The sequence below is a fragment of the Propithecus coquereli genome, unplaced genomic scaffold (assembly GCF_000956105.1).
Source record: "Propithecus coquereli isolate 6110/MARCELLA unplaced genomic scaffold, Pcoq_1.0 Scaffold3, whole genome shotgun sequence".
NCBI classification, from domain to species: Eukaryota; Metazoa; Chordata; class Mammalia; order Primates; family Indriidae; genus Propithecus; species Propithecus coquereli.
This window is the reverse complement of record NW_012148618.1, coordinates 5,853,355-5,878,796: the sequence shown is the minus strand read 5'-3', so window position 1 is coordinate 5,878,796 and position 25,442 is coordinate 5,853,355. Positions and strand designations below refer to the sequence as shown.

The 25,442-nt window shown below is 40.0% G+C and overlaps 1 protein-coding gene across 2 annotated transcripts in view; it reads left to right on the top strand.

The window, feature by feature from the left end:
- The window catches only part of SCG5 (secretogranin V), a 59,008-nt gene extending 35,326 nt beyond the window's left edge, over window positions 1-23,682 (top strand). The window contains exons 3-6 of one of the 2 annotated variants that reach the window (XM_012649458.1): window positions 9,311-9,460; window positions 12,752-12,861; window positions 19,282-19,335; window positions 23,098-23,682. In XM_012649458.1, the coding sequence (XP_012504912.1) occupies window positions 9,311-9,460; window positions 12,752-12,861; window positions 19,282-19,335; window positions 23,098-23,193 (410 nt within the window). In that variant the 3' untranslated portion in view covers window positions 23,194-23,682. Of the gene's footprint in view, window positions 1-9,310; window positions 9,461-12,748; window positions 12,862-19,281; window positions 19,336-23,097 lie in introns of both variants that reach the window. The other variant, XM_012649457.1, reaches the window with a different exon arrangement.
- The last annotated feature ends 1,760 nt before the right edge of the window (window positions 23,683-25,442 follow it).

Sequence of the window (25,442 nt, the reverse complement as noted above, 5' to 3'; positions counted from 1 at the left end):
TCCTACTTGATCTAAACAAAATGATAAACAACTACACCATAGTAGCTGGGGACTTTAACAACCCTCTGACAGATCTTCCAAAGAGAAAATAAACAAAGAAACAATGGACTTAAACAGAACTCTAGAACAAATGGGTCTGACTGACATTTACAAAACATTCTACCCCAAAACCACTGAATATACGTTTTTCTCATCAGCTCATGGGACATTCTCTAAGATTGACCATATCCTAGGCCATGAAGCATATGTCAACAAATTTAAAAAAATAGAAATTATACCATGCATCTTCTCAGACCACAGTGGAATAAAATCAGAAATCAACTCTAACGGAAACTCTCATCTCTACACAAAGTCATGAAAACTAAACAACCTTTTGCTGAATGATTATTGAGTTAAGGAGGAAATTAATATGGAAATCAAAAGATTCTTTGAACTAAATGATAAAGGAGACACAAGTTATCAAAATCTGTGGGACACATCTAAAGCAGTCATGAGAGGAAAATTTATATCCATAAATGCTTACATCCAAAAGACAGAAAGATTACAAATCAACAATGTAATGAATTGTCTCAAAGAACTGTAAAAGGATGAGAAAACCAACCCCAAACCCAGCAGAAGAAAATAAATAACAAAGATCAGAGCAGAACTAAATGAAACTTACAATAAAAAAAAAACTATACGGAAGATTCATATAACAAATGGTTCTTTGAAAAAAATAAAAAAAATTGACCCACCTCTTGCTAGAATAATGAGAAGCAGAAAAGAAAGGACCCTAATAAGCTCCATCAGGAATGAAAAAGGAGAAATTACAGCTGATGTTATGGAAATACAAAATATCATCTATGAAAACTATAAAAACCTCTATGCACATAAACTTGAAAATGTGGAGGAAATGGACAAATTCTTAGAAACAAACAGCCTCCCTAGGATCAATCAGGAAGAAATAGAATTTTTGAACAGACCAAAATCAAGTACCAAAATTGAAGCAGCAACAAAAAACCTTCCTAAAAAGAAAAGTCCCAGATCAGATGGTTTCACACCCAAATTTTACCAGACCTACAAAGAAGAACCGGTGCCTATCCTGCAGAAATTATTCCACATCAAGAAGTAAGGAATCCTCCCCAACACGTTTTATGAAGCTAACATCACCCTGATACCAAAACCAGGAAAGGATGCAACAAAAAAGAAAACTACAGACCAATATCCCCTATGAAAATAGATGTAAAAATTCTCAAAAAGTTCTGGCAAACCGAATTCAGGTGCTTATCAAAAAAATACTCCATCATGACCAAGTGGGCTTCATCCCAGAGATGCAGGGATGGTTCAACATATGCAGATCTATAAATGTAATTCACCACATAAACAGAAGCAAAAACAAAGACCAAATGATCGTCTCTGTAAACGCAGAGAAAGCATTCGACAAAATTCAACATTCTTTTATGATAAGAACGCTTAACAAAATAGGCATAGATGGGACTTACCTAAAAATGATATAAGCCATATATGACAAACCCACAGCCAACATCATACTAAATGGGGAAAAACTGAAAGCATTCCCACTTAGAACTGGAACCAGACAAGGTTGTCCTCCATCACCGCTTCTATTCAACATAGTGCTGGAAGTCCTAACCAGAGCAATTAGACAAGAGAAGGAAATCAAGGACATCTGAATGGGGGCAGAAGAGGTCAAAGTATCTCTCTTTTCTGACGATATGATCTTATATCTAGAAAATCCCAAAAATTCCGCCATGAGACTACTGGAATCGATAAACAAATTCAGCAAAGTCTCAGGTTACAAAAATCAATGTACAGAAATCAGTAGCATTCCTATATGCCAACAACAGTCAAACTGAGAACAAAATCAAAGACTCAATACCCTTCACAATAGCAACAAAGAAAATAAAGTACCTAGGAATATATTTAACTAAAGAGGTAAAAGACCTCTACAGGGAGAACTATGAAACACTGAGGAAGGAATTAGCAGAGGATGTAAACAGGTGGAAAACCATACCATACTCATGGGTTGGCAGAATCAACATTGTTAAAATGTCTATACTACCCAAAGTGATCTACAGATTCAATGCAATTCCTATTAGAATACCAACATCATTTTTCACAGATCTAGAAAAAATAATTCTATGCTTCGTATGGAACCAGAGAAGACCCTGTATAGCAAAAGCAATGATAAACAAAAAGAACAAATTGGGGGGCATCAGTTTACCAGACTTCAAGCTATACTACAAGGCTATAGTAACTAAAACAGCATGGTACTGGCACAAGGACAGAGACATAGACCAATGGAACAAAACTGAGAACCCAGATTTAAAACCATCCTCATATAGCCATCTAATCTTTGACAAAGCAGACAAAAACATACACTGGGGAAAAGAATCCTTGTTCAATAAATGGTGCTGGGAAAACTGGATAGCTACATGTAGAAGACTGAAACAGAATCTGCACTTCTCACCTCTCTCAAAAATCAACTCATGGTGGATAACAGACTTAAGCCTAAGGCATGAGAATTCTAGAAAAAAATATTGGAAAAACTCTATAGACATTGGCCTGGGCAAAGAATTTATGAAGAAGACCCCAAAGGCAATCACAGCAAAAATAAAAATAAATAAATGGGACCTGATCAAATTAAAAAGCTTCTGCCCAACCAAGGAAACTATCATGAGAGCAAACAGACAACCTACAGAATGGGAGAAAATATTTGCATCTTACACATCTGATAAAGGGCTGATAACTAGAATCTATATAGAACTCAGGAAAATCTGCAAGAAAAAAAATCAAACAACCCTATCAAAAAGTGGGCAAAGGACATGAACAGAAACTTTTCAAAAGAAAATAGACTAATGGCCAAGAAACACATGAAAAAATGCTCAACATCTCTAATCATTGGAGAAATGCAAATCAAAACCACAATGAGATATCACTTATCTCCAGTGAGAACAGCCTTTATAAAAAAGTCCTAAAACAGTAAATGTTGGCATGGATGCGAGAGATAGGAACAGTCATACACTGCTGGTGGGACTGCAAACTAGTACAACCTCTGTGGAAAGTAGTATGGAGATACCTTAAAGAGCTACAAATAGAACTACCATTTGATCCAGCAATCCCATTACTGGACATCTACTCAAAGGAAAAAAAGACATTCTATAAAAAAGACATCTGCACTAGAATGTTTATAGCAGCACAATTCACCATTACAAAGATGTGGAAACAACATAAGTGCTCATCAATACGTGAGTGGATTAATAAAATGTGATATGTATATACACCATGGATTTCTACTCAGCCACAAAAAACAATGGTGATCTAGCACCTCTTGCGTTATCCTGGATAGGGCTGGAGCCCATTCTACTAAGTGAAATATCACAAGAATGGAAAAACAAGCGCCACATGTACTCACCATCAAATTGGTATTAACTTATCAACACTTATGTGCACATATAGTAGTAACATTCATCGGGTGTCGGCCAGGTTGGGGGGAGGAGGGGATGGGTATATTCACACCTAATAGGTGTGCACATCATCTGAAGAATGGACACTCTTGAAGCCCTGACTTGGGTGGGGCAAAGGCAATATATGTGACCTAAACATTTGTACTCCCATAATATGCTGAAAATAAATAAATAAATAAATATTGATCTTAATGGGAATGCTTCAGTGATCTGAATGCTATATGGAAAACCATACTCCATACTGGTGAGTTGTTCCTATAATTGGAAACCTCAATTAACTCAGATTTTGTTTTCTATGCACAATGTTTTGGAGAATCAAATGACATCAAGATAAGTTGTTGATACTAGAGATTTACTCTAAAACTAAACAACTAAAAAAATACAAACAGTACAACAAAAAGCCCACTACTATTCAGAACCAGGTAGAATTTTAGGAGTTGGTGGGTGTTCAATTTTCCTTCTCTTTCCTCCTCCTCCTTCTTCTCTTCTTCCTCCTTCCTCCTTCTCCTCCTTCTCCTGCTCCTTCTCCTCCTCCTCCTCCTCCTTTTCCTTCTTCTTCAGAAAAGACATATAGATTTATTTAACCTGTATATGGGGAGAACCACAGAGTGATTACCCTCCCTCAACAGGGTTCAGAAACTTATCTATCATCCTGGCCTCAATTTTCATATTTGTGTTTCTTAGATACTGACAGCTGATCTTCAGAATCACTAAGACAGGAAAATGGATCTGAAACCCAGAGGAGTTTTTAAGTAACCCAGAAAAATTGGTGCCCTGTTCTGGGCAAGAAAGCATTGGAGTTGCTGGACCCCAGCTGGTGGTCCTTGGGAGTTCTGGTAGGAGCTGTGTTGAGAGTGGACAATCCATGGGTGGCAAAGCCTGGAGCTGAACAGATAGCCAAGGCCAGTGAGAGACTGAAAACAAGGGCAACTGCCCAGCTAAACTGCCAACCACAAAGGGATACACAGAGGAGGCAGAATAGAGGCGAGTGGCAGAGGACAGGAATGCAGAAAAGTGCCAGGGTGTGGGCAAAAGCTTGGCAGATTTTTATGGAGTGTTCCAGCCCGGGCCAAGTAGTAGATTTAAGGGCTCTGACCCAGATAAGACCAACTCAGGTCCCCTTCCCCTTCTTTCTCACTCCCTGCCCGCCATTGCCTCTGGGCATTAGAACCGAGTGGAACTTCATTGCCATGACAATACAAAGAAAGTCTACCAATGATTTGACATCTAGAGCTTGGAAATAAACAGCTGCATGGTACCGATTTTATTATAAAAAGAGAAGTTTATATAAGCAAAACTGGGCTTAAAACTCATTTGGCAAGAATTAAATATTTTCCATTTATTCTAGAGACATTTGGAGAGTGCCATGGCTGTGGTGGAAACAGATAAATAAAGCAGCATCACAAGATAGAATTAATTAGTTGCCTGAAATAATTTCAAAGCTGTAAGCAAAAGATCCTGCCTTTATCAATGCTGGCATTCTTTTCTCAAATCAGCAGATTTTGGAAACCTCACAGACTTTTGACTCATTTCTCTCCTGTGCACTGCTAGAAATCTTACTTCTACTCGCGTTGCGGCCACCCTAATCCTAGTCCTTGTCACTTCACTCCTGAGTTTTAGCAAAGTCTTTGAGCAGCCTTCTTAACTTTCCTCCACCCTACCTTTGTACCTTTGTACAGAGGTCTATTGTCTATACAACCATTTATTGCCTATACCACAAAAAATTATATTGAGGAATATATCTTATTACATACTACTGGCTTATTTTGTTAGTCTTGAATAACCAACTAGAATGAAGAACCCACTAAAGGACAGCAACCACATCTTTCACAGTTATATTTCCTATAGCATCTAATGTAATCATGACTGTGTGGTATGTGGCTAAAGGAAGTCTTCCACGACCTAAATCTGAGTTAGATACCTCACGCCTACATAACTGTGCCATCCTGCTGTATTCCAGGCACATTATAAGTGCACTACAACTGGCTGCATCATGTTTGTTTCTTTTTATATCCCTATAGACTGTAAACTCTATGAAAGTAGGGTCTATCTACATTTATCTGATTCATCATTGACCCTCTGGTGTCTCATCTAGGTTTTGACATATATGATGTGCTCAATAAACATTTTTAAAATGGATTGAATAATTAATAATTTTAAAAAATGTTTTTGTTTTTAGTGCAGTTAATGTAAGATAGTTAAGGAGACTGGGACGAATGGACCAAATAGCATTTATAGCATCATAACATTTTTGTTGAATTGGCTTTAGGTACAGTAGAAGAACATAATCTGAACATTATAACAAATTAGCATTTGGTTGTATATGCAACTATATAATTTTCAAGTTATTTTATGTTCTCTACTGGTTTAATTGTCTATAAATTTCCATCTCCTAGAGTGCAAAGGACAGAGTTTTTTTTATTTCTACATATCTCCCACAGTTCCTACCTCAATGAGTGTTTCTTGATTTGACATCATTAAATGTAGTTTTAAAAGAGCCTGTGTTCTAATATATCTGCCTAGTGCTAAACATCTGTTGCTTCCTAACAAGTGCTGTATTCATTTTAATGGCACTGGTGCACAGAGGTAAACAGAGCCTTGGCAGGCCTTCCATAAGGGAAACTGTGTTTGCTTCCTTCATTAATTACTAATGGAGCATTAAGACATGCATTTCCCCGTGAGCCAAGTTGGATAATTCCTGGCACTTAATGCTAGGGTGCTTTCAAAAGTTGAGACACGTATTGACACACCAGAGAGCATGCCCTATAGCAAGCACAGTCGTGGCTATAGTGCCAAGATTATACAAAGCTTCCAATATATCAATACCAAGTGTACCGATATGTCTGTTCAACCTTTGCAGCTGTTGGGTTAATGTGGAATAATAAATATGTATCCCAAGAATATCTCTGAAAGTAGTTACCACAGTATGAATTTGACAAACCATTAGAAAAATACAGAAAGGTTAAAAATAAAAGGATGGTCTAGGATTTACCAACCAAAGACAAATCAACAGAATGAGAGTGGCAAGGTAATCAAAGAAGTATGAGTAGAAGTATGATTTGTCAATCAATTTTTATTTAGCAGCCAATTACTAATACAATTAAAATGAAGATTTTATAGCCTTGGACATATCAACTAGCATAGCATCAAAATGAGAAAGTGAAAACAGTAAATACTAAAAGAAGAGACTGATAGTCACTCATCGTTAGCAGTAGATTTGAACGCATAGCCATCAGATTATGATAGATTAAACAGATAAAATATAAGGACATAAAATAATATACTTAACAATGTTGAATAATTGGCTATATTTAGATGTTTATGGGTTTATGAAATACCTATTTTAAATATTCACATGGAAAATTTCCAGAAATAATGATATGATAGTCTACAAAGGAAATACCATTTTTTAAATGCAGAAATTTTGCAAGCTACCCATTCTCATCACAAAGCAATGAAATATAATATAAATGTAAACAAAGCAAACATATAATCCAGCCACTTGGTGGTGTCTGAATTTGGGGACTAAAGGAATTGAAGGAGGTAAGATTGTCTCTTTAACATTAAACTTTAACCAAACAATAAATGAAGACAGAGTGATGCAAAGTCGCTTCAAAGAGACAATATGATTCCTAGGACACTGAGGTCTAGCCACGATCCTACTGAATATACTAACATTTCCAAAGGAAGAAAATGTGTCAATCAAAGGAGAGCTGGTTCAGCCAAAAAAACAAATGCAAGTGCCAGTGCTCATCCAGGGACAAGGGTGCCTCATCCAACTAGACTTAAATAATCTGGCCTGTTGGCAAAACCATCCTTCTTTTTTTTTCCCCAGGCTGGAGTGCAATGAGGTAGTCCTAGCTCACTGAAGCCTTGAATGCCTGGGCTCAAGTGATCCCCCTGCCTCAGCCTCCCAGGTAGCTGGGACTACAGGCATGAGCCACTATACCCAGCAAGATCACACTTCTCGAGAAGATGGAAGCATGGAGTCATTGTCACGTGATTTGGCTCTAATTTCATGCACACCATGCACCTTTTGATTTTGAATTGGCCTCTCATGTATACGTCTGCGTACAGGATGGTTGTGCATTAAGGGAGCTGTGAAAAATGTGGGTCTCCTGTGTCCCAATGGAGCTGATAAATATGAAGTCCTTCTAAGCTATGGTCTGCTCTGGTGCTGGAAAAGGAAGCTTCTTGAACCTTATAGGATGTTAAGCCTATAAAAAAAGAAAGAGTACAGAAATTGACATGCATTGGTATATACAGTAAATCAAGTAATGCAATATAAGTTATATCTCATTCACTGCTGTGTCTTGGTGCTCAGAACAGGTTTTGGTGTGTATGAGGCACTAAAATAGTTCTTAAAGGCATGAAACAAGTGGGAAAATTTAGAATTATTCAACAAATTCTGGTGGGATAATTGGTTAACTATTTTACATACACGAAAATAAATAACATATGAATTAAAGAGCTAATTTAAAAATAGGAAAAATAAAAGAAATATCCAAATGTTAGTAGTATTTCTGAATGGGCAACAACTTTGTAAGTTTAGAAGGACAAAAAGGAATCATAAAGGAGAATAACAATGACAAATCTGACTATATAAATATTAAAAACTCATGTTAGCAAGATATTGTAATAATGCCCAGAATCAAAGTCAGATAGCATGGGAAAATATTTGCAGAAAATGTGATGGCCAGAGGCCTGATAGCTTTATTATATAAAATGTTCATACAAATTGATAAGAGAAACATTAAAATTTTAAGAGCATAAACAGACAACTCATAAAAAAGAAATTAAAACTAGTGAACACATGGGAAAATATTTGAACTAGTAATCAAAGACATTCAAAATAAAACAGTAATTTTAAAAAATTTAAATTAGCAAAGAAAATATACAAATTTATTTCTATAAAACCCAATGCTGGTGAAGATGTTGTAAAAATGCTATTCTCATATTTTGTTGGTGATATTTTATAATTTGGTACTTCTTTTTTGGAAAAAGAGTTTGGCAATACAATATCAAGAGTCATAAAAATGTTTATAGCCTTTGACCCAATAATTTGACTTCTGGGAATCTATCCTGAAGAAAATTAATTCAAAATATGGAAAAAATTAAATGCCTAAAATAAATCGAGAAACACTAAATGTGTCACAATAGGGGAATGGTTAATATGTCATTGTACAGACACTGGCTTAAAAAACTACACAGCCATTTATAATTATAGAAATGAGACCATGCAGCCAAATAGAAAGATGTTTGTGCTTCAATATTAAATTAAAAAGGAATAAATATTTATGTATAAAAAGATATGCAGAGGAGAAAAGATTGAAGTAAATATGCCAAGTTCTTAGTGGTTGAGCTAGAAGAGCAGGATGGCAGTGACTTTTTTTTCTTTACCCTTTTTTCATAATGTGCTTTCAGCCTGTTGTACCTGGATGGCAGCTGCCTACCATTCTTGCCCCTGATCTTACACCAAGTTCCATGAACAGCTTCCAGACCTCTACCCACCTGTGTCAGTGCCACTCAAGTTCCCACTCGTCCAGGAAGCCCTCCCATCCCACCAGCCAAATGAAATTCTACCTTTTCCATGCTCCCATAATTCTGTATTAACATTTCTTTTATAGCACATATACAGTTTTTCTTGTGTGGAGATGATATATGTACAGTGTGTGTCTGTTTCTGCAACTAGATTTCTAAACCCCTAGAGGGCAAAGACCGTTTCATTTATTTTTCTCTTTTCACAACATAGAGCACAGTGCTTTGCCTGTATGGTAGGCCTGAATAAATATTGGTCGAAATGAACTTAATTGCACTGCCATGAACTACTTATGATTCCCTGGCAGGTGGAGCTCATGAAGGACTGCAGCACTTGGGTCCCTTTGGCAACATCCCCAACATCGTGGCGGAGTTGACTGGCGACAACATTCCTAAGGACTTTAGTGAGGATCAGGGCTACCCAGACCCTCCAAATCCCTGTCCTGTTGGAAAAACAGGTAATGGACATGCTCCTGGGTTCCCATGGAAAGTAGAGGCTTTGGGAGGAAATTAGAAATTTGAACACTAGCTACAAATATTCCCAGAAATTATATTTCTATTCTGATGAGCCCATATGTATTTGTAAGTAGAGGGGAAAGGGAAATTTATTCTAGAACCTTTGTGTGAATTCTGGTGTTCACACACACCCATACAGGACTCCCTTGCCACGGCTTTACCTTCTTTGTATCTCTCCCCTTCTTTGGGAATTGATGCTCTTTTCTGTACTTGTACTCTTTTACTAAAAAGGGAGAACAATTTTTTTCCTCTTCTATGGTACAACTTCTGTTTATTTTTAGTGCCTTTGGAACTGGTTAGTGCGTGGACTATCCATGCCTGTTTGTTTTTCTTACTTCTCTTGAACATTTTAACTATGTCACACATCAACACCCAATTAGCATCTATCCTAAAATCCTGTTTATTTAAGTGCCAGGAGGTAGCATGAGAGAGAGGGGTTTCAGGAAAGTGAGAAATTGGTTAAGAAATAAGGTTGAAATTTTCCATGCTACTCATGTATCCCTCCCACTTTCCTACCCTCTAATGCCAAAAAGAATGGTGAGTGGGCTACACTTATGCTGGGCTTTGAGCAGCTTACCTTGGTGATTGAGAGTAGTGGCTCTGGACTCAGACTATCTGAGTCTGAACTCAAAGTCAACCTATGTGACCTCAAACAAATTACTTAAGCGCTTTGCACCTCACTTCCTTCATTTGCAAAATAGAGGAAAGACCAGGGTTGGAAAATGGGTAGGAAGAAAGACCAGCTCAGAGTTTGGAGAGCAACAGTCTCTACGGGGGTCTGATTAGATTGATTAGATATAGTATAATGCAGTGGTTCTTAAAGTGTGATCTCAGGACCACCAGCAGCAGCAGCACCTGGAAACTTGTCAAAATGCAAATTCTCAGGCCCTACCCCCACCCCCAACCTATTGAATCAGAAACTCTGAGGGTGGGGCCCAGCAAGCTGTGTTGTAACCAACCCTCCATGCGATTCTGGTGTATGCTAAAGCTTGAGACCCACTGTTTTGGGAGAATGGAAGGAGACCCAGAGTTTGAGTCAGGAGATCTGAGTTCTAGTCTTGACTATATATAGTATGTCACTTCACTTCCTTTTGCCGCAGTCTCTTCAGCAGTAAAGGGAAGACACAGTCAATGCCTTAAAGAAACATTCAGTGCTAGGTCATCCTGAAAAAAGAGCAATACAGACCTATGTAATCAAGCACTAGTTTGTGTGCTTAGGAGCTCTGAGGGGAGTGCAGTCAAGCTGGGCTGATACCGTTGGATAAAACCCCAACTGCAGACACTTTCTTGTCCCAGGTTATCTGCCATTTCCTTTGCTGTCCTTCCATTAAGCTAATATATTCCTTATTTGTTCTACCACAATTTGCATTCCAAGAAAAAAAGTCACTTGCTAAATTTAGCCATTATTTGTGAGAAATTACTTGAAATCTGCCTCACAGAGAATCATGACAGCACAGCACAGTTGAGCAATCCAAGAACGAAAGCTTGACTTCCCCCTTCCAGGCATGCTCTCCTCTGAATCACGGCCCACTCACCCCGGACAGAGCAGCGGCGCTCAAGAAGTCCATCTCTCGGCCTCGGGGATAGGATGTGAATTTCAGGGCATATTTTCAGGCCCTAAGATATGTTCAGTTCCCAGAGCAGATTTTATCTCTACATCTCAGTCTGCGCCCACTCAGAGGTACTTGAGAAAGCATTATGAAAAGGTTGTAAAGCTGCCATATGCAGACGGCCTGAACTCTCTTGATTTGGTATTCCTTTCCTACATGTTAATTGCTGTAGATGTAAACGTTAGATAAATAGCTCAGTAAAAAGTGGGGAGCCGCATTTAGCCACCTTAGAGATTTGTTCAGAATGCGAATGGCTTCCACAGTAGCTTCATTGCTGCTGAGAGCTGAGAGGCTGCATGCTGAAAGCTTCTGGAAGACTTCAGAGAGATCTCAAGAGCTGGACAACCTGGCTAATTGTCAATACATCCCCTTTCAGCATTGACTTCAATGCCTCATCATCCCTTTGAAATGGGACCCTCTTTGCTCCCTCCAGCCCTGCACAAAATTCGCAATCCCTGCCCTGTCCCCTTTTTTATAGCTGTCTAAAATACATTAGAGACAGGGAAAAAATGACTCATTTTTAGAGCATCGTGCCTGGTAACGATAGGGCTTAGATAAAAAGCAACAGCCAAGAGGGAAAGCCTTCTTTCTTTGGTTTGAATGGAAGACATGTTTGATTTCAAAAAGTGGTCATAGCATAAACTGTCGTTTAAAGGGAGGTGGTGAAAAGGAAACTAAAACATACTGCAAATCTGTGATGTACCAGGTATTCTATATATGATCCTCTCTGTTCCTCAAGCAACCCCTTAAGGTAAATATGTGATTATTCTCACTCACAGAGGAATGGGCGGACTTAGGCTAAGAAAACCTTTCAAAGGAACTAAACCTATCTGTCATGTATGAGCTGGGATTTGATGCTTGGTCTGTCTGACTCCAAAGCTTAAGCTGTTAGCACGGTAACACAACGTCAAGAACTGTCTGGAAATTGTTGCTGTTATATGATGTGGTTTCTCTAAGAAGCTGAAGTAGTTTCTAAAGTGCTCACTCAAGAGAAAACAGAGTGAGTCATGAATACAATGGAAGTATACAGGTTGAGGAAACACTTGCTGTTAGATAAAAAATGTTAGTGGCTCAACATTATAGAAGTTCATTTCTCACTCGTGGGAATCCCTTTCAGAGGTGGGTGAGGATGTTGTGGGGGTGGATAGTTCAGCAACCCAGACTGTCATCTTGACCCTTGACATCCACAGTTGCTCTGTAGGCAACATGCAGCCAGCAAACCAGCAGATGGGACAGGGAGGGGAAAAGGAGTAGAGCATCATATGGGACGTTTTATGGGCCAGACCTGCAAATGGATGCATCACTTCTGCCCACATTCTGTTGGCCCAAACTCAGGCATCTGACTCCACCTGATGGTAAAGCAAGGCTGGAAATTAGTCTAGCTATGTACTGAGGAGGAGATGGAAGTGGGTTTAGTGAACAGCCAACAAGTCTCTGCACAGGAGTTTGGGATGAGCAGTCTCATCCAACAGGGAAACTGGGTCCCATAGGGAAAGTGATGAAGAGAGGCTGATGTGAACAGATTCTGACCTTCAGATGTCTAGTTGTTTTTGATAAATTATGTCTTAGAATGATGATAAATACCTTGGCCATTCCTCAAAAACCTTTGGCTGTTTGCAGTAGATGATGGATGTCTAGAAAACACTCCTGACACAGCCGAGTTCAGTCGAGAATTCCAGTTGCACCAGCACCTTTTTGATCCGGAGCATGACTATCCAGGCTTGGGCAAGTGGGTAAGTCCAATCTCAATTGTTAGTAGATTTTGCACTCTGGTGTTCTGAAGGTACTAGTGGCAGAGATAAGCAATATGGGTGGAGGAGAGAAGAAAAAATGTTTAGAAGCTGATTTTTCAGAAATCTCTGGTTGAGAGGGACTTTAAGTGATTACCATTCCAAACCTACTTATGTGTCAAGGCAGCAACAGCCCAGAACCATCCAAAGAGACAGCAGCCTAACATCGGCTACAGTCTCCGGAGGCTTCTACTCTGGTCTACCCCACAGTCCGTGTCATACATATCCTAAAGTTTCATCAGTGTTTCATGCATTTCTTACAGGATTTTATCAAAAGTATATGATTTTCTAAAAAAAAAAAAACTGAGAATACTTGCAAATGTGATGTCTATACTATCTCTGCAGATCAATGGATAAAAAGATGCTGGAGCTTAGAAACAGAAATATGTAATTCTGCTTTACAGAAAGAGAAAAATATTTCCAAAGTGTGTAGCAACAAGCTTGCTGTCAGTCCCAGCAAGTATGTATAGCTGTCAGTCAGGGAAGTTGTTTATAAGCACTTAGAAAGAGAAATCATGAGCATTTGGCATCAGTGTGCTAAAAACAAGTCTTGCCAATCTAATTGTACTCCTCTGTTTGCCGGCACTATTCATTTACTTGCCAGGTTGATGAGGGAAATGAAGTGGGCATGGTGCATTTGTACTTCGTAAAGTCTTTGACAAGATCTTTTATGATCTCCCACTCGGAGAGGTGGAGAGATACAGCCTAGGCAATAGAATGTCGCCAAAAGGGAGCTTGTTAAAGAGCCCTGTCAGTAAGGAGGAAGATCTCACATCGTCTCCCGCATGTCTTAGTGCTACCCCACTCCACATTTTTATCAATATTTGCAATAAAAACATATAGAACACTTATCAGATTCTCTGAGGATGACACAGAGTTGGAAGGGATAGCACTGCATGACAGAGCTGGGATTCAGGAAGATCCCAGCAGGCTGGAACAATGAGCCAAACAAGATCACAATTGAATAGGGATATATCTAGGCTCCTTTGGGTGGGTCTATGTAATCAAATGCTGAAGCCACATGAGAAAAGTGGGGAAATACCTGGAAGTATCAGTCCACATATAACAGTAGGTGGCCAATTCGTCTGTGGAATGAGTGAATGAGCAAATATTCCAAACTGCCTAAGCCCTTCTAAAGTCCTCCACCCTCAGCTCATTTCTGGCAGCTTCCTACTTCACTGAGAATATCGAAATCTCAAAACTAAACTCTCTCCCTTCCTGCTACACTGCTTTAGAGAAAGATGTCCGTGCTCCTTAATGACCACTTTCATTTTTTTCAGCATCTTGCTTGAACATTGCATTGAGTTAATTCCCTCTGCCTTCAACTTACACACACTTGCCATCTTAAAACAACAAAGGAACAACACCTCTAAGTTAGTTTTGCTCCCTCCATTTTGCATTATTCTATTTCTCTTCTTTTTCATAAGCAGTTCTGTTAGGAAGAATTGGTTTGTGGAGCCATTTTCAAGCCCTCTAGGAGCATTAAACATGTTGAATTCAACAGAAAGACATCCATAGGTTCTTGAGTAGAAGACTGAAATCACAAAAGCCTTTCATAAAAGGTTATCCTGGTGGCATATTAAAGGATGGAATTAAGAAAGAAGAGACTAAAGTCAGGAAGGAAATAAGAGAAATAATTCCAGTTATGATGGTGGTGAACATAGTGAAGAAGGGTGAGAATCGAAGACATTTCAAAGGAAGAAAAGCTAACTAGAATTCGTATATGACATAAATATAGCATGAGGAGAAAAGATGAAATATGTCAGGTTTATGTGAAATGGATGATATGGACTCTTCCTCTGAGGGCATTTTGAAAAGAAATAAAAGAGGAACAGAAAGAGGAAGGAAGAATAAAAGAAGAGAGATGGAGGGAAAGAGTAGAAGATCACAGAGGAGCATAGAAAGGCATCCATAAGAGATGGGCAGAATATTGCCAAACAGAAGCTGGGGCCAGGTTCACCACGGAGCAAGTAGAGACACTGAGCCTGCTTTGTTCCAGGCACTGTGCTAGATGCCTGGTACACAATAGTCATCAGTACGTGGTGCTGATCTCCGGTCTTATGGTCGAGAAGAATTCCATGAAAATAAAATGAACCCAACTTAGCACTGTTCAGCTTCATGTTCTGGCTGTACTCTGTGGGTCGGGTAGAATTACTGGGAAAAGTGGGAGACAAGGTAGAGGAAGATTGGACTGAGGACCGGTGTGGCAGATTGGTCCAGTTGCCACTGAGGAGGTCAAGGGCACTAAGGAGGGCAGCACTGAAGTCTCAGGTGGGAGGGCACACAGCTTAATTAGTAGGGTGGAAATGAGAGAAAGGAAGAAGGACGGAGACTAAGAAAGGTCTGGGTAAGGGTGGAGAGCCGAATTGGTGGTGTGGTGGGGTGGAAGAGACAGGAACTTCTCTCTTTCCAACCGTCCCCATCTCTTCTTGAAAACCTTTATGGATTTCTCTAACCAAGTCCCACTCACTCCCAGCACTCCGGTAAGAGACCAATCCCTATCCTTCATGCTTTCTAACTCCTTGTCCAAACACTGACTTGGGTTCCTCTCAGTCATTCCCATTCTGTCTCTTCAGTTGAGCTAAAGGCTAGAATTTCGGACCATATGGGAAAGGAAAGTACTATTACAGATCAATGACCAGGAACAACGTTTACACACCTTTTATCATCTGTAACTATATGTTTGTTTAAACTTAAGTTTCCTTGTTTATTTTCTCATCACCTCCGGCAATAAACCATGATTTGCGTGATCATCACATGGAAGCGTGGATTGAGTGTGTCTTGCTTTTCTAAGCTGGGACCCACACACCTTCCTCAGTGTTTATACAGACTGATAGTCTCGAGCTTGTCTTCAGCTCAGCCATCCTTTAAGTTAACAAAGTCGTCATCTTTCATGATGGAACTGCAGACAAATCCCTGCTTCCTTATTTGCTAACAATGCTTCCCTGTTTTTGACATTAGCTGGAGCTGAGCTGCTTCTTTAGCGATGATTCACATATTATAAATATCAGCGTCTGTCTTGTTTCCTGCATTTCTTTCTCTTTGTTACTGCATCAAGACACATTTATTAAATGTGCATCATATGCCTTCCAGGCCCTGTGTTAGGTAACGAGAATACAAAGATGAATAATAATTATAATTGTGTTACATAATACAATAGTAAATGGTAATATTTATTGAGCACATACTATGTGCCAAACACTGCACTAAATACTTTACCTTGGTTATCTTGTTCAATCTGTCCATCCTTATCACTCTCACTTTACAGATGAGAAAATGAAAGCTTAGGGAGCTGAGGAGCCTGCTCAATAGCATAGCACTGGTGACCCACAGAGCTGGGATTTGAACCCAACCATCTGACTCCAGAGTTTTTTAAACAGCGAATACATTGTCTGTCTTTTCACAGCTCATTGCTCACAGTGTGTCCTGTGCAGCAGTCCTATCGAGTCCCATCAAGGACTGGTTGCCTTTCAGACAATGTGTGTAACTACAGCACTGAGGGCTACAGTCACCTGACACACAAACACGGTTAAGAGCTGAGTGTTACGTACTTGGGAAAAAATTGCCTGGAAAAGCAAATGTTTCTCCTTTCTAAATGCTTTTCACCCATTTTCATCAGCAGCTGATCATCTCCAGAGCCTGAGCCATGGGCGAAATGGGGGACAAGGACCCCCTCTGACTTCCTTTGTCTTTCGTGACCTCAGCAGGTTTGATGAACTTGGGTTTGTCTAGGTTTCCGTGCGATTAGACTTGAGTTGTGCCTTTTCGGGTAGGTTCTGCTTGGTGCTTTACGTCGGGAAGCACACGGTATCAGTTTGTCCCATGACTGCTAGTGTTGACTCCATGCATCTTGCTAAAGTCATGTTCCCCAGGTTTCTCTGGGGTAAAATGATCATTTTTCCTTTTGAAATTAACAGTTAGTCTCTGGGAAGATACTTTGAGACTGTGGAAATATTCTTTTCCCCATTAAACTTTCAACCAACAAATTCAGCATCCATCGATGATGCTAACCAGAATCAATTACAACTATGATGGTTGCAAAATGGCAATTTTCTTACTCTACTATTCTTTCTGCATTTACTAGCTGGCATTCTACTCTAAGCAAGTGTTTCCCCTGCTTCCCTATTTATTTATTTATAAATGTGTTTATTTATTTAGCATCGGTGTGGATTCATGGATTCCTATTATTATTATTTTAGTGTTCAAACTGTCCCAGATTTGGCCAGTGAGAGTCTCTTCAAGCTGGCTTTTCTTTTCTTTTGACGTGATTCCATCATTTTCTGAGCACTTCCTTACTTTTCAACCTAATTAGATATTCCAGCTCATTCATCCTTGTACTTTCCCTGCCCTAGCTCTGGAATCAGGTATTTCTTCAAGAAGCCCCCTGGTTTCATTTAGGGATGTGATTTGAAACCAGGATCTGGGCAGTTGTCCAAAATCTTGATGGCACAGTGGAAAGCCCTTTGAACCAACTCCTCTCCGCTCACACGGTTCACCACTCCCCAAAGAATCGACACGGAATGGATGTCTGGAGAGGTGTCTGGTTTCTTCTCATCCATTTTGTATACTTCTTTTATCCACACCATACCTGCCAGTCCCTGCCTTTCAGCCCATACAATAACAGGGCTGGGTAACTTTCATGCAGGCGTGGGGAAGCATTATCCTGCTAACCCTAACCCTAGCTCTTGGGGAAACACAGGGACCATCTCTGAGGGGAAGACTAGTCAGACCTCTTGTGTTTCTTTTTGAATATAGGCCCTTATGAGTATCCTCTGTCTCCAGATCTTCTAAAGGAGATGTAAATGATGCTGCCTCACCCTGCTGGTGGCATAGTGGGACTCTGCCAGGGCTGATTGACAGTCCTACTCCATGGTACGAGCTCTCAGGCCCCTTGGCACTCCCTTCAGCTCAAGCAGCTAAACACAGTGCTGCACATGAAGAAGCCACTGTCCTCATCTCCTTGCCCCTCACCTGTACCTTCCTTCTCAGCTCTGGCATGAACTCCCAGGACACTCTCTGCATCAAGTTGTCACATTCACAGAAAGCCAACCACAGACCGAAGGCAATGAGCCTCACAACAATATCCTCATTCCCCAAGGGAATAATCTGCAGTATTCCTTCTCTCCTTTCTGATATTAAATCGATCCATGCCCCGAATGAGCAGGAGATAGAGGCTGTAGCCAGTACTGGCATTTTTGGCAGTAGAAGCTCCTTCCCTCCTGGCAGGGCCTTCCTACATAGTTGAGGTTGGGCAAGAGATGCACATTATAAACTGCAGGTGGGATAGATTTTAATGAACATGAAAATGATGAGGCTTATTTTGGCATTTGTCATTTTCACCTCCAAATCTACCATAAAGAAAAAAATCTTTATAACCAGACAGCTCAGAGGATGCAAGTGTTGTAGAAACTTGTTCCTTACCAGAATTCTGTCATCTTCTTTTTTTAGAATCTATTAATACGTTCGAGTATTTTATTTAGGGCAAAGTGAATCATCTCTTTCCTATATTATTTTCATTCTGATTAAAAAAAATCAAATAAATAAAATAACAAAAGTAAAGTACCCACAAATTCCCTTCTCCGTTTCTGCCTCCAGGTTAAGTGTTCTGTCTTTTATAATCTCAATAGAAGAAAAATAGAAATATGTCGAGCATGTGTCTGATATTGTAGAGCTCACTGAAGTCCACTATGTGTTTAAAATGCAGCAATATGTGGAAACACTTATGCAAACTGTGGTAACAGAGCCCTTTTCTCTCCCCACCCCCACCACCCAACATAACTTTCCTTTCTGCCAAGAAGTTTTTTGGCAGTTTTTAAAAGGTTCAATCTATTAAAAATGTTATAGAACAAATGATTTTCCAATTGTCTTGACTGGGGACACTGACTTAAGCCACAGAAGGAATGGCTGCAGAAGTCAGAATGTCTCGTTTATTTACAAAGAGGATTGTTGTTAATAGTCAAACACTACTCTAGAGAATAGTTTGTGTAAAGTTCATAAAAAGGGAGTTAGATACAAAAATAAATGGGATAAAATTGTTTATTTTAAACAAAGGCCGTTCAAAGTGACGAGATGAGTTTCCAGCGCCTCTTGTGTTCTAAAATGTCGCATTTCCCTGTTTCTGTGATTGTTGATGACACTGGTGTGCCTGGGGGCAGTGCAGAGGACTTTATTAAAAGCTGCACAACCACCAGCTTTTCCCTTGTGGTCTATGTTTCTGACACGACATTCCTTTCATCTAGTTTTGTTTTCAAAATATGTGTATGCAGATATCCAGGGTACACACCAAATATTGCTTTTAAAATAGCCATCCACCAAATTTAATCCATACTTCTGCATTTGTGTTTTCTTTTCTCCTCACTCTAGAACAAGAAACTCCTTTACGAGAAGATGAAAGGAGGACAGAGACGAAAGCGAAGGGTAATGTGCGGCTGGCTGGGTTGTGGTTGGCATGCTTGGAGCTTTCTGAGTGGGGCCGTTGACAAGCTGGAACCCTCACTTGTTGCAAAGTGGCAGAGTGGTCCTAGTGATGAGGGCCACGCCCAGAAAGTCTGCCCTTGTTTCTGCAATGGTTTCCCCAAGCTTTAGCACATGATTTTTAGTGAAAGGCTCAGTTTTGGGGTGATTCTATCACCTCCATTCCATTCAGGAAATGTGTATTGCACCCCTCCCACTGTGCGGAACAGGCAGGGTGTACGTGAGGGGGTATGTCTGTCCTGAAAGGGTCTGCAGGCCAGTGAGGGAAACTGATCACACATCTGCACCAATTATATAAAGACACAGGAGAGGAGCAGGGAAGTGCTGAATGACATGCTCTAGGCAATAATTTTGAAGGGATGTGGGAGCAAAAGATGAACAAACCTCATTTCTCCTACATATCTTTTTCTTTGGCCTGGCCAGATTGATGTAAAATCCAGTAGATCTATAATATTCGCTTGCTGACTGTTGAATTTACTGCAGGCTTAGTTTTTAACAATCCCGGGGCTGCCTCAGGTGGAAACTTGGTCTAGGTATTCCACATTTAGCTACTTCATCTACAGTGTTGCTCATGTAAAACGCAATGTCAAATTTGCTTTGGGTTTCTGATGCATTTATAGAGACTTAATAAGTGATCCAGGTCCATCCTGCTAATGCACCGGAAGGGCCTGGCCACCTGCCTCTTTTGCCAGTCAGGTAGAGGGGGAAGAAAACCTGCTAGTAAAGTGCTATGAGACAGTAACCATTTTAGTTAAAATATACAAATCTAACCATAAACCCGGGGCCACTGAGTTTTATTCAGAAGAGCAAGTGGCTGGGTCCTCACAACATTTGGGAATCTAGACAATGGTAATTGTGGCCATTCCAAATAGTTTTGCCAGACCCAGCCAGGGAGTGTTTTAAGAGGTGTGGATTTTCTGGCCTCAGCATTGGTCCTCAGGCCTCCACAACAGAGGGTTCCAAGCCCCTGTTCTGCCTGACAAAACACAGAAGACCCATGGGCCAATTTTCTATGCAAGAAATAGAAAATTTTTACATCTGGAAATAAATCTTCTTTTTTGGGAGAGTTAATGGAGTTATTAGGAGTTTTTCTCAGTGATTACAGCTTCCAATAGCAGTTGGTGACAGGAAGGGTCCAAAGGGTACAATGTGGTCTTGAGAGAACATCAAGAAATTCTATTCTAAGAGCTCGGAATACACATAATTTACCAGTAGGATGGCTTGAATATCTCCCCAAGGCACAACAAGAACATTTCCAAATAAGATCAATGACTGACCCAAAATGAATAACTTAGCATGAAGCTTTAATTGTCTCTACTTCCTGGCCCACCATTCCTTCTTCCCTGACTCAGTGAATGACCATGGGTCAAGATTTAGGTCATTTTGCCATGAGACCAGTGATTACCAAAACTCCGAATTCTGGCTAAGACACATGTTATAAAAAGATTTTACTTTAGCCTCAGCTTCCTCCACGTAGGAAAGGCTTAGAATTTAGGAAAAGAAGGGTCACTTTGACCCAGAGATATCAAATTCTTCCTATTCTCTGGCATCTAAAAAGACTCATTGTCATGCCATTAAACCATGGGCCTCCTCTGGAGTGATGGGGAAACAGGAGTTTCCCCCGCCAATCCCAAATCATAAGGCCTCGGATACGGTGTTCCCATCCTGACCGAAGACTTTACCCACACCCTCCATTGCATGAATCAATATAAAGAAATTATGTACCTGCTTTTTTGAAAAACCAAGTCTTCCTCCAGTGAAGCTCAGCATCTGCTGTGGGTTCCAGAGGACATCAAAAGCAAGGATCCAGACCCAGTTGTTCTTCTAGTTGGGAAATGGAAATAACGTTCTCTGTTTGACCTACTCAGTTTCTTGCCCAAGTGAGAAGATGAATATATAAATGCCTTGAGTTATTCAGAGCATAATTAAAGCCAACACTTACTATTATCACTCCTAAGTGTTGGATTCAATACTAATAGTAAACATTTATCAAAAAAGTTCATGTAATTGCTCCTTTTTCTTCCTCATTAATTTTCCTCTCTTCCCCTCTAACCTCTAGCATTTTCTAGGTCTGTGAAGTAGGACTTTCTCAGAAGAAAGTTCCTTACCAGGAGGGATTTTCTCCAAAGTTTCAACCAAGCCTCAAGTGGTTTTATGAGATTTTCTATATTTGCTCAAATCCAACTGAATTCTTAGTTTCTTCACAAATAAAAGGTCAATTTACGTTTAAATTCCTGCAAATTTTTCAACTCTCAAGCCGTAGCTTGTTAATATTTGAGATCTTATCTAAATAATTTATCAACTTTTTAATCCCATTTTTATAAACAACATCTCATATCCTCTTTTAACATAATAGAATTTCTACAATATGTTATTACTCAAAAATAAAATGTTTGTGATATTGAATATAATTTTTCAGTCCACACTTGTTCTACTTACCCAAAGATTCTGATATGATCCTCTGGGGGTAGGCCAGACCACTCTAGTTGACAAAAGAATTTTCATTATTTTAAATATTTTAAATATGACTTCCCAGCAATGTGCTGTCTTTTTGTGGCATGTCACTTTTCAGATATGTATATGAGGACATTTCTCACTTTGTAACTCTCACCTTGTTTGTGATGCATTTTCGCAGAGCGAGTTAGACCCTTCATGATTTGCATTTTACCAGTCAGGATGGGGAAGGACATTTACAGATAGTACACTCAGGTTTCATTCCTTCTCTTTTGGAGAATGTCTGCTCACCTTTCAAAAGAGTCCTGGCAGGCCGTGTCCGATGGGCACGAGAGAGCCACCGTGAACTGCCTCCATTCATTCATGGGAACTTAGCATGCAACAGAATTGCTGGTCATTTGCAACTACAGCTTCTTTCTTATATTTTTTGTTATGTCATTGGAAGGCAACTTTAGTAAAAATCTTCCAAAACTTTTGAATTTTTTTCTGCTTGCTAAGACTATTTTGCAAAGCTTCAATTACTAGTTCAAATCTAAACCTCAAAAAATAGATAAGTATTAGAGAAGGAATGGAAAAACCTTTACTCATTCAGAATACCAACAGATGAAAGAGATTTTAAGAGTGTGGAGTCTTGAGTCAAAAACAAAGAGACTTCCTGATAACTTCCTTCTTTTCTTCAGCTTTTGAATTTGACTTAGGGAAGGTGGAAATGATTGCTAGGGTCCCTGATAAATTCTTTTAGTAGAATACTGGCATGGAAGAGTCAGTCACAACAACAGGAGGATCTGTGACCATTCCCCAGATGCTAACTCCCGCTTGGCCCTACTCTGTCTTCTTTAGAACATTCTTCTTGTAAAATAATTTAATGCATTTCAGATTCTCTCCCCGACCTAAATAGGGCCATAGAATAACAATTCTCTTTCATATGGGGTTTGGTATCTAAGTCAGTAGCTAGAGCTTATGAGTTAGTTCACTTCAAATCTTTGCACCAAAAATAATAATTTTAAAAAAAATCTACATTGCATCTGATAAAGAACTCTACAGTTGTATGAAAAACACAATTAGAGACATCTATCAGTCAGACAATGGTTCATATTCACTGGGGTATCTGGAGTAATCATTTGGTAGGTGGTAGGTACCACTGTTATCTTGTTGTTAACCCAATAGGCCAGACACAATTTTCATCCACTTCTTTTCTAGGATGCTGGTATCTGATGTTCACATATAATATCAAGCCATATTTTTTTTCAGAGTGTCAATCCATACCTACAAGGACAGAGACTGGACAATGTCGTTGCAAAGAAGTCTGTCCCCCATTTTTCAGATGAGGATAAGGACCCAGAGTAAAGAGAAGATGCCAGGTGGAAGCTCACACCACCTGTTAGGCCTCCGTATTGCTTCTGTGCACGTGTTATCAGAGCCCTCAGAAAGGGCAGCATGTTTCTTATGTAGATAATTATGGATGAAAAGCAGCTGTATTTTGGTAGTGCGTTGCCCTTCACACTGATGGCTCTGCTTTCTGCTAAATTAAAATAAGAGCGTTTTTTTTTTTTTGTTTTTTTCAATGTGGATATGCAATGAGCACTAAAATTAAAATGTGTATGTCAACAACAATAAAAAGCAAGACTGTGAAATGCTCAGATTTCTTGCAGTTATTTTAAACTGATGTTTGGAGCTGTACTGATTCGGCCAAGTCTATAAAAAGCTGGCATTTGATTTTGATTATGTAGTTCAGCCCTTGGGCGTTGTTACACACCAATAAAGAGGGAGGTACTCAAGAGGAGGAGCTGACACATTTCACTTGGCTGCATCTTAATAAATATGTATGCAAGAATTGGCACGGGAAGTCTTTTCATTTAGAACATTATAAAAACAATTTGTTTAATAGAACAACCTTATCAACATACATGATCTTCTCAGATCCTAACAATAATGCTGTTACTAAATGGGGCCAGTATTATCCCCATTTTACAGATGGTAGAACTGAGGCGTGTTCAACACTCCATTGGAAACATTCGGCAAAATCCAGAATGAGGAGACTCCACAGGGCAAGTAACGTAGCTTTTTTCAACAAATAAGTGGCAGGGGCAAAAAGGTAGGGAACTGTTACAGATGTTAAAAGACTTAGGAGAGGTATGAACCAAATGCAATGTGTGTATGGGTCTTATTTGTATCCTGACTCAAATCAAATTAAGAAAAACATTGATCAGACAACTGGGGAGGTTTGAATAGTGACTGGATACTTGGTACTATTTAAGTGTTACATAATACTATGGCTATATATTTTTAAAAGAGCCTTTATCTCTTAGGGATAAATATTGAATTATTTACAGATAAAATGATACAATGTCTTGGATTTGCTTTAAAATAATACAGTGGTAGTGATGGGCGTAGGGGTGGGAGGGAATTAGGAATACAGATTGATAGAGACTGGCCATATCTTGATGATTATGATTGTTGAAGCTGGGTCATGGGAACATGGGAACTCATTGTACTTCTATCTTTGAGTATATTTGAAATTTTCCACTATTAAAGGTTAAGAAGTAAGAGTAGATCATGGCCTAGAAATAGCAATGCAGGACAAAGTAGGAAGCTTTACTGGATAAGGCTGGAGAAAATGTGAGGAAGCAAAAAGGGCCATCAGTAAAGACAGTTTTCCCAGGGCCCTGTCGAAGGAAGTAGCAGCCGAGTCCATGGGAGAGAAAATCTGGTTGGTGGAGGTGGGTGGACAGTTGGATGGTGAGGGGTCAGAGTGGCCGGGAGGAGAAGGGGTTTTCATGGAAAAAGGAAAAAATCTTGGGGATAGTAGAAAATGTGGACCCCCAGCAGGCTTATAGAGTCAGAACAGCGCTTTCTGGGTGGAACCTGCGCCACAGGGCAGGGTCATTACCTCCGTCTCAGTCTATCCGCCTTTCCACAGTGCTCCAGCCCAGGGTCTTTGAAACCAGGAAGGTGTTTGTTGTCACCCTGGAGACACGTGGAGAAGAAAAGAAAAGCCTGATGGGTGCGGTAGCCAGAATGTAAGCACCAGGTGCCAGCTCCACAGCCATGACCCTGACTGGATTCCCACGTCGGCATGGCCAGCGGGAGGCCACCCCCACTCCAGCACTTATAGCATGACAAGGAATCTACAATGGGGGTCATTCTGGAAGTGAGTCTCCTCTGTCCTTGCTTCTGGGAGAGAGAGAGAGAGAAATAGGTTGTTGAGTATTTTCTACAGTGGCCTACAAAGTGAGCCACATGCCAGGTCACCAGGCTGAATCTCCTAGGGATGGCTCTTCAAAATGTATTTGCACCCAATGACGCAAAATATTCCAGGACGCACCTGGGATTCCTGAAAGGACCAAGCTTGAAGTGTTTCTGCCAGGGAGTTGGGCCTGCCTGGGTTGGGCAGCTACCTGGAGGTGATATGATCTTGGAAAACTGGAGTTGTCCACTTGATCTACAGTCCCACACTCTGCCACCCAGCAAGAAACGCAGGACCATTCACCCCACAGCTCCCAAGCCTCCTGGGACAGGATTCTATTCCTGTGTTAAGCCCGCAAGGAGGACCTTTTCCTATTTAGTCAGCGACAAAGGGCACCAGAAATATCCTT